The 10523-nt window shown below is 36.1% G+C and overlaps 1 protein-coding gene across 1 annotated transcript in view; it reads left to right on the forward strand.

Moving 5' to 3' along the window:
* LOC126457585 (TATA-binding protein-associated factor 172) overlaps nucleotides 1–9853 on the forward strand; it is a 291210-nt gene extending 281357 nt beyond the window's left edge. Inside the window, exons 35-36 of the mRNA XM_050094016.1 lie at nucleotides 1034–1115; nucleotides 7461–9853. Coding sequence (XP_049949973.1) covers nucleotides 1034–1115; nucleotides 7461–7646 — 268 coding nt within the window. The 3' untranslated portion in view covers nucleotides 7647–9853. The remainder of the gene's footprint in view (nucleotides 1–1033; nucleotides 1116–7460) is intronic.
* Nucleotides 9854–10523: the final 670 nt, after the last annotated feature.

Below are 10523 nucleotides of genomic sequence, written 5' to 3' on the forward strand. Positions count from 1 at the left end.
TATCATAGGCATCACATGACTCAAATTGAGTGTTTTGCATGCTTTCAAATTATTTGAATTTCAATTCCGTTTTTATAAAAGGATACTGAAAGTCAAGAAGGAAAAAAGCATGTTATGAGCATAAAATGACACTTAACCATTGAAGGTGATTTACAGAAAATAGTCAAATACCCTATTGGCAACAGATACAGCAATGTTAGAACTATTTTTTGAGATAATGACAAACAGAATAGCTTGTCCCTCAATTCTCTTTTGTGTACAGCTTTTATGACACCGGTGTTGTGTGTGCAGGACATATTTAAGACACATTATAATAAAAAATTAGTAACTTCATAATTGTATGGTGGACTCCATTAACACTATCATGATTTAAATTTTCTGCAGTCCCCATATTTGCTCCACATCTTCTTTTTTCTCAATCCAGCCAAACTTGAAACACTGGGCTATAAAGGGATCGTATTATTACTTAAACTAAAAGGAAAAAAAGGCCACAAACAGATATGTTTTGGAAAAACTCATAGTACTGCATTTTATAGAGATTAGAACATTCACATTTTCAAGTTACTTATGTCTGACTTGATTCATTTGGTATGACTGTCAAAAAGTTTGGTTGATGTTAAATCATACTGTTATAGATAATCCACTAATGAACTTTTATTGCACTTAGAAAGATTGCTTTTAGCAATGACTCTGGCACTTCATTCATAAACAGTGTTCTTATAGAAAAAAAAATCACATATGTTACTGCCCAGAGAAATTTGATTATCTTTTTCACAGTATAGACAGACTAACGAAGGATGATGAGGTGTAATAAATTTATAATCTCGAACCATGAGGCAACATTTGTTACAAATAGAAGCAACTCATCATTATCAGGATATTTTGTGTTTTTGTTTTAAATCAACTCATTTTCTTGTGTACCATAAAAGTGATTGTGATGCTAATTTTGTACTGATGATGTTACTAGTATTTACACTAAAACATGGTTGTGTTACTGAAATAGAATAACGCATTGAATGAATGTAATTTACAGGCTTCAAAAATTCAAGCTCTTGACTGCAAATACAGTAATTAGCAGTGAGAATGCAAGCATGGAAACAATGGGAACAGAACAGGTAAACTGTAGTTAAAATTAATATTAACTTGTGCCAGGGTGTGGATGTTGATTTTATAGACATATATATGATAAACAGTAGGAGCATAATGCAAACCATAACAAATATGAAATGTGTTCATTACAGTTTACTATTATTATTAATTATTATCCGAGCGGTTTAAGGCGCTGCAGTCATGGACTGTGCAGCTGGTCCCGGCGGAGGTTCGAGTCCTCCCTCGGGCATGGGTGTGTGTGTTTGTCCTTAGGATAATTTAGGTTAAGTAGTGTGTAAGCTTAGGGACTCATGACCTTAGCAGTTAAGTCCCACAAGATTTCACACACATTTGAACATTTTTGAACTCATGATAACCTTTAACCACTTAGCCTATGGCTTTTCAAAAGTTTAGTTGGCTAACCCTGTTAGCAATCTGTGATTACTGCCCTGTCCTCTTAAAGTGTGATTGTGACAAAGTGCCACCATGCAGCATGGAACATTCACACCATTCCTTAGCCCCAGTCCTTGCTCTCCCTTCATTTTTACTGGATGATCATTGTTAGAGGTGATCCAAATGCTAACTACTTAATTTAAAAAAAAAAAATTCCTGACACTATGCTGCCTATATAATGTTATTTTATTTTGTTACCAGTTTCAGTTCTGAACCATCATCAAAGGCAGGAAAATTATCACAGATGTATCACATATCATACATGCTTTAACATAAGTTACCACAGGAAACTATAATTGCCTAGCCAATATAAAATCAAAAATTGTAAAAATATAAAAATATGATGCCACATTGACACAAGGACCCTATCATTGATGATGGTTCAGAACCGAAACCTGTAGCAAAATAAAATAACATTTATTTTTTTGGCTAGGTAATATTTAACTTATTATAGATATTTTTGGCTGTAAGTTACCGACCCAATACCAAGTGTGTTATGCACATTGAATGGTCTTCAGGTACAGCGGCAGCCAACTCACTCACACTGAAACCATATACCATATTCTCGTTAATAGTGACTGTTGATGGGTACCAAATACTACTATCTTGTAGGGGGTGTCTTCTGTACGTGAATTCATTGTTGATGTAGTGCATAAAAATAGTGATGACTAATTACAGTGACTGCAGTTGATCAAAAGATGTTTGACACTGGTATGTGCTTTCATTTTTAAATATGGTTTTTGTGCAATCTTACATTACTGACAAGCATTTCACAATCTCTAGTACTGTTGGAATAGTGTTGATTCACTTGCAAAGCCTGTGTTCATCAATTTTATATGACAGAGATTTATAACAATTTTTCAGCCAAATTTGTACAGTCAATCATTGTTTTGTATAACTCAGTGGTAAATTAGATGGGTCTCAGTAGCAGCCATTACTTAATAAAGATCGGAAATTTTCTTCATCACGAAATTAACAGTGTTTACATGCACTACATTTGATTTACTACAGTAAAACACCTTTTTATTTTTAAATAGTAAGCAGTGTGTTTTACCAGTTGAGGATATAGGAGCTTACTTTCCCTAAAAGTCTGTCACAAAAATCTTTTTGTTGGCTGTATTTCAACTCTTTCACTCATAAGAAGTGCATGAATTGAGTACACACCACATAGACAGTTATAGAGCATAACTGTGTGTACACTGCCCCATTTCATGCCACTCATAAAACTTTATTATACATTCAGATGAACATCACAATTCACAGTTGATTCACCATTAATCACTGTCCAGTTGTCATCCATGTTGATATGGTACACATCATTTTTAGCATTTTAACAGCATCATGGCACTCAAAAGCAACAATTAGCCGTACTGTCATTATCTTGTACCAACTTCTTCACTATCAGTACTTCGTTCTCAACTCCTGTACAAGCTCTCATAATAAAGGTCTCCTACTAATACATTAAAACTCTATATAGTCGAACAGATGCAGTTACAATGAGGTTAACAACCAGACACTATAAAATAATACAAATATTACTTACATAGGCTCACAAGAGCTACAACATTACTCACTCTCTCAACACTGTGGCCCAACTGGAGATTTACATTAGCTCACCTACTTTTTAGTATTGGGTATCGTATTTGTACAGTTTACTTCCATAAAATACTATGCACAGATGGACACTGAAATCACTATCCAAAGAAATTCTGTACATCTTCAGCCTTATTTAAAGAATCATCACAAGGTGATGCTGACACCCTTGTGTGCTTGAATATACCAATTCTCATCAGATAATTGAAGTTAAGCAATGTTGGGCTAGCTAGTACTTGGATGGGTAAACTGCATGGATATGCACGTGCAGTTGGCTGCTTTCGCTTTGTCTTTACAGCAAAGAGCAGGAGGGTAGTGGATAAAATCCCAATCAGCAGTCTGTGCACCAATGTCCTGTATTAAATTCCAAACCTCTCCATATTGTCTCATGAAGTGAGGGCACATAATGCTGTTGATGGTGATCCATCCGTCGGATGGGTACATTAAGCTTGGCACCCGTTACAGTCACCTGTAGTTGATACATACACTTAAAACATGCAAATCCCACACTTCACGAAAGAAAGTTGACTGTGTGTGAATGACAGAAAAACATTTAGAATAAGGTAGCTGAAACTGCTGTTCAGGGTGTCCTAGCTAACAGTGTCATATGAGGGTGGTTTGAAAAGTTCTCGGAGTGGAATAGAAAAAAGGTACTTACATCACTGAAACATTTTTTTATTTTTCAATGTAGTCTCCTTGCATTAGCAATTGGTCCAGTGATGTTCCAGTACCTTGATCCCATCTCAAAAATGAGCTTCCTCCAGGCCTACAAAATAGTTGTCAACTCCGGCTATCAGTTCTTCATTTGAAGTGAATCTTCGCCCAACAAGAAAAAATTTCAGTTTTGGAAAAAGATGGAAGTCTGACGGAGCCATGTCAGGTGAATAAGGTGGGAGTGGCAACAGTTCATACCTTAGTTCATGTAATTTTGCCATGGTGACGGCACATGTGTGCGGGCGCACATTGTGTTGTCGCGGCACCCATCTTGCAGATAACGTTTTTCATTTCTAATTCTTCAGTTAAAATGTGATATACACTTTCAGATGATATCTGGCAAGTGTAATCCTACATGACCATTTTGTGCCTTTTACAATGATTTCTGAAGTGACACATCTTTGCCGACCAATGTGCGGATCATCATCTAAGCTCTCCCGACCAAATTTAAATTCATTTGTCCACTTGGCAACAGTTTAATATGAAGGAGCAGAGTCCCCAGGGTATTCTGGAAATCGGCATGAATGTCCTTTGCTTTCATACCTTTGTTTACGAAGTACTTAATCACTGCTCGAATCTCGATTTTTTTCCATCTTTGCAAATCACTACATGAGAAGAAAAACAGAGCCACATCACCACCATAGCTCTCTTCCAAGAGCACTGACATGGCATGTGTTTACAGGCAACACTCCTATAAATATCGTGTGAACAACTCACGCTAGCACTGTCCTCTCGTGATGATTCCAAGAAATTTTCAAACCACCCTCGTACTACATTTTTTTTTTTTTTTATTTTTTTTTTTTTCTTTCTTTTTACATAGGTGGTAACATTATTGATTAATTTTATGTGGGAAGTGGGGCTCAAATAACCAAAATTATGATTGTCCACAGTTTCTTTAAATCACTTCAGGTGAATTCCAGGATGATTTCTTTGAACAGACTGTGGCTACTTTCCTGCCCCGTCCTTGTTCAGTTCGGGCTTGTCTTTTATGTGTAAAAACCACATCATTGACAAGGGAGGAAATCCTAATGTTTTTCAGTAGCGCATCGAGTTGACTCCTGTAGATATACAAGCACTGCAGTGAACTGTGCTGCATCATAAAGGTTGCAAATTGTATTATGAGATACTTTCCTCTATGGAACAGCTGTTGTGCAGATTTATTATGCAGCCAGCATACCAGACTCACTCTGTATGGACATTTACATTATTTTGAATATTTCTTGGGTATTCAGCCACAATATTTCGGCAAGCTGATTTCCTCCATCTTCAGGCATTCCTGGCTGAATACCAAAGAAAAATTCAAAATTTTCTGATACTGTGAAAACCTGAAATCATACATTTACAGTACCCATTGTTGTTAAATATAGCTCTAATAGAGTTTTAACAGTAATTAGCTCCTGGCAGGTGTAGTGGTTACCATGATCTTTGGTACGAAAATAAATTTCAGCAGATAATTCCACGGACACAAAAATAGTAGAAAAGAAAAATATAATGAACAGGATTGGATATGATTGAGGAAAAGTACAGTAAGTAATTGAGTAACAGTAAGCAGCATTTTTTACAGTTCATTAAATTATAACATAAAGGAATATATTTGTAGAAACAAGGATAACAATAAAATGTCACTGAGCAGAATGTCAGATTAAAAAAATTATATATGCTTCATATTAAAAAATGCACAAAAGAGCACTAAGTGCAGTTACAACTTCCAGGCTGGGAGGCCGTCTTCAGAATGTAAAACTATTCCCTAATGTTTCGTTCCTATTGCAGAAGATATTTACGAAGGTAAAACAGCAGCTCAAAAGAGTTCACCTGCTGTCAGAGGTGAAATGTCAGGGAACAGTTTTATATACGAGGATTGGATCTTTAATAGTAGCAACTATTTATTTACAGCTCATACAAAATAGATACCTGTTTCAATGTTTTACTGACCTTCAAAGTAGTCACCAGCATTGTGTATAACCCTTTGCCAGCGATGTGGAAGTCATAGGGTACTCTTAGCTGTGCCAGCTGTGTTGACAGTTCGAGCAGCATGGTCTATAGCTTGACGAATTTGTAGCAGTTCTGAAGCGAATGCCATGAAGTGTTTCCTTCAGTTTAGAAATAGAGTTAAACTCACGAGGCCTTAAGTCAGGAGAGTAGAGTAGGTGGTATAGCACTTAGCAGCCCCATCAGTCAAACAAATCAGTAACAGTGTGCACTTTAAGTTCTTGAGTATTGTCCTGCAAAATGATGGTCAGGTCCCGCAGAAAGTGTCATCATTTCTGTTTCTGTGCTGTTCATTTTTGGAGCACAACCTACGACCAGCTTTCTGCAGGACCTGACCATCATTTTGCAGGACAGTGCTCAAGCACGTACAGTGCAAGCTGTTACTGATTTGTTTGATTGATGGGGCTGCTAAGTGCGATACCACCTACTGCAATCCCTTGACTTAAGCCCTTGTGAGTTCAACTCGGTTTCTAAACTGAAGGAAACACTTCATGGCATTCACTTCTGAACTGTTATAAACTCGTCAGGCTATAGACCATGCTGCTTGAACTGTCAACACAACTGGCACTGCTAAGAGTATCCTATGACTTCCACATCACTGGCAATGGGTTATACACAATTCTGGTGACTACTTTGAAGGTCAGTAAAGCTTTGAATCATGTTTCTTTTTGGTACGAGCTGTAAATAAATAGTTGTCACTATTAAAGTTCCAACCCTTGTATAAACCATGGCCTCCCAGCCTAGAGATTTGAAATGGGCCTCCCAGCCTAGAGATTTGAAATGCGATGGACACAAGCTGTGAAAGCATACACTTTGTGATTAAAGACTGCAGAATTTTTTTCTAAGCACACAGCTATTTTTGGAACATCTTTATAAATTTGTCAGTAATGAACAGAACCTATATTAAAAAGATACAATCAGTTAAGCAAAAGCATGGTCAGTATCACACACAGTGGTAAAAGATATGACCTTACTACTTTCACAGCCCAAAAGAAGGAACCTTTGTGTTTCATGCAGTGCTCATAAGCATTAGTTTGTTTTGAATTCATGGCTGAGATACACTTGAGTGCAACTTACATGTCGCGTTCTGAGGTTGTGTTTCTGTGTAGACGTCCCAAAAGTCCGAAATTGAGTATTACCACACTTCTAAATATACAGGGAAATCAAAGCCATTTGTACAAAAGTGGGTAACATGTTATAAATTGGTTAAAAATGTGAATGACTTTAAGGGACATGGTTAGCTGACAAAGTGACCTAAAAGCGGAAAAAATTGATTATTAAACTTTTTTCCCACTCTTAACACTGTGTCAAATGCAAGCAAAATTCACTTTGAAACAACTGTCAATGCAAATTTTATGCATATTGTACGTCTCTTATACGTGAACATGCAGAAAATTTGGTTTTAAGCATATGTGACTGGATGTATTACTGATTGCATTTTTCTTTTGTTCATATATGATGCATTTGTATGTTTTAGTTTTTGTCAAATTCATTTTACGTGACAGACTGTAGATATCTCTCTCTCTCTCTCTCTCTCTCTCACCCCCCCCCCCCCCTTCCTCCAATCTCTCTTGCTCCCCTCTATATAATAATATAATACAGTATATTCTTTATATTTGCAGCTACTTGATTTATTTTCTCTGGATGACAAGAGGAAGGATATTGCCCATTCTTCTAGCTCCCATTCACAGCTTAGTGGAGTTAGCATGAAAACTGTTTTAGAAACTCTGCCCGATTTGTGGGAGGACAAACAGTATGAAGAAGAGTATGACCTTTCAACCTTCATGCAATCTCTTAAGAAAGAGTGATATGTGTTTTTTTGTAATGTCTCTCTGTGTGTGTGTGTGTGTGTGTGTGTGTGTGTGTGTGTGTGTGTGTGTGTGTGTGCGTGCGCGCGCGTGCATGCGTGTGTTTATAGAGAGTGAGAGATCCAATAATGGATAGTAGGAACTGCATATGTACAGTTATTTTTATACATTTCAATTTTTTAAAGAAGACAGGAAGAGAGATAGAACTGACTCATTAGCGTCTTCGTTTTGGATATCTGTATCATCACAAATATCGCCTAAAACATGAAAATAAGAATGTCACTGATTGTGTTATTCTTAGCTGAATGTGAACTGACCACTTCCAAGATTTTAGAAATTTAATGAAGTAGCTTCAAAAGCAAATTATTTCCATTGTCATTTATTACAAGTGACTTTCAGTGACCTGTGGATTTGCTTATTGTAAGATAATTGGTGTTACCATTTACTTATTTTGTTATGTGCATATGTGATGTACATATGAAAGGTGCTTTTGGTGCAAAAAGCTATGTCACATGTACACATATAAATTAGCTATGGTTAACTAAGTAAATATTGAACTGTAACTTTTCAATAAATGTTTGCACCCAGTCCGTAAGTCTGACAGACGGTGCTCATTTTAAACTAAGGGTAATTATCTGTGAAATTTTAGAAATTTCATGAAAGGTGGCTGTGTTATTTACCTCAGAATTCAATTATGACAGCAGTTTACTTTTACAAATCACAGAATGAGGTAACAATAATGACAGTATCTTAAGTACAAATTTGATTAAAGCTATTTTATGTTTTTAATTTTAAGTGATTTGTAGCTTATTGGTAACAAGCAATAAAAGGACATGTCTACTCATTTAAGAAAGAATTTTCATGATTTTGAATTTTCTCTTTTCTGAAAAATCATATTTTACGTAGTTCTTTGAATGTGATGATGGAGTATATATGAGCAGGAAACAATTTAAAAAGTTTTTAGATGGTGTTTTTTTATTGCTTGTGCTGTAGTGAGTGTTAGAACATCACACATAAGTAAACTGGTACAAATTTTAATGTAATATGAGATGCTCTTTTCTCAGTTTGAAGAATTCTTTTTGCCTTGTTAGACTGCCAATAATTTAATTTGGAAGTAGACATTGTACACTGAAATAGACTGATAATATGTGCTGAGATTAATTCAGAATTTGTTTAGTGTGTATGTCTTTTGGAAGCAAATTGCACAAGTAATGTTTAATTTTAGGCTCGATAAATTATGTATACATGTCTCTTGTCATCTTACAACTATATCGAATCTCTCTGACTCGCTTGAAGGAATAAGGCACACACTATGAAGTCACACTTCAACACACTGAGAGAAAGAAAATTGTGTGTTGAAGATCTGTACTGAGCAAGACTCATTAAAATGTAGATATTAATGATCCCCTCTTCTTCCCTGCTGCTTCATAGGTTATTGAATAGGTAATTGAACAGAGGTAGGTCTTTATGGCCTTCATTCAGTTGACATCATTATTTACTTATATTGTTTGCATCCTGTAGGTTAAGTTACAAAGTACCTATAGCTTCATGAATGTTTTATGGATTCAGAATTTCAAACATTGTGTTCATTTCTGTCACCAGTGGAAACAAGACAGTGCAAAGAGGAACTGCTAACAAACAATACTTTCTTGTTTTGATCCTTTCTGTATTCAGTTTACCTCAACAAACTTTATATGATTGAAGTGCACCATATATGAAGGAAAAATTGAAAGGGGATGCTGTGGGGTCAATGCAGAGAGGAGCATATTTACCAGCTGAATGCCTCATAAAGGCCACCTAATGCAAAACAAACAAATAATTTGACATATAAATGTCCTCTATCACATCCTAAAAAAATGTGGTAGCAGAATATTTATTTACACAATATGAGATCAGTAAATTAAATTCATATTATTTTTCCACTATCAACAAACAAGTTATTAAGCGTAATCTATCTTGTATGACAATATAGCATAATATGGCCAGTTGGCATCCAGTTTTCCTACAGGTGAAATTGTTTTCACTTTCCCTTTTGCCCTCTCTGAGCCATAAATTGCAGTATTCTCATCTTGTAATTTTGTATTGCATGCGACATAAGTACAGAACATTAGGACTATTGTGTAATTATTTAAGGACTTTTTCTCATTATTGTATGTGCATTTATATTTGTGCAGTGATAATAAAACTTTGATCATTCACTTTTATATGAAAAGAAGGAGTAACCTGTGTATATCTTAATTCCTGCTTTGCTTGGACCACAAAGAGTGGCATTAACTTGTCTCACACCAGCATTATTTTTAGAAACTGGACAAATATCTACAGTCCACTGTAATACAGAGTTTTCATATAAAGGGAAAATTTAAGTTAGCTATACATTTATGTTATATTGTAGCTAAATCCATTTTTTATGCAGTGATCTTGACAAAATACCCACAACAAAAGAAAGAACCACTGCTGTATGTGCCTGTTTGTGTGGGTTGACTTACGAAAAGGTGCAGGAGGATTTCACATCTAAATTTGGAAAGCCAGGTGCCACAAGAGTCAAGAACAAATTCAAACCTATAGGTAATGTTGGTGAGGAGGAATATTAGGGAGGCTGTTCTTAGCACAAGAAATGGTGGGGGGGAAGGGGGGGTAAAGGATCCGATCACACGAAGTTCCTTTGCATTTGCCAGGATATTGAGCAGGGAGCTTGGTGTTCCACAATCCACAGTCTGATAAACACTGCAATAAACGTTACAGAAATGTATGCACCATGTCCAGATTCTGCATAAGCTTGAAGCTGAGAATTGTCCAGTCCAACAGGCGCATGTTATGATCTGTTACTGGTTACGTGTTCGGTGAAGAAGAAACATAACAGTGTGGGCATGTGAATAG

Source organism: Schistocerca serialis, chromosome 2, assembly GCF_023864345.2.
Source record: "Schistocerca serialis cubense isolate TAMUIC-IGC-003099 chromosome 2, iqSchSeri2.2, whole genome shotgun sequence".
Classification (NCBI taxonomy): Eukaryota; Metazoa; Arthropoda; class Insecta; order Orthoptera; family Acrididae; genus Schistocerca; species Schistocerca serialis.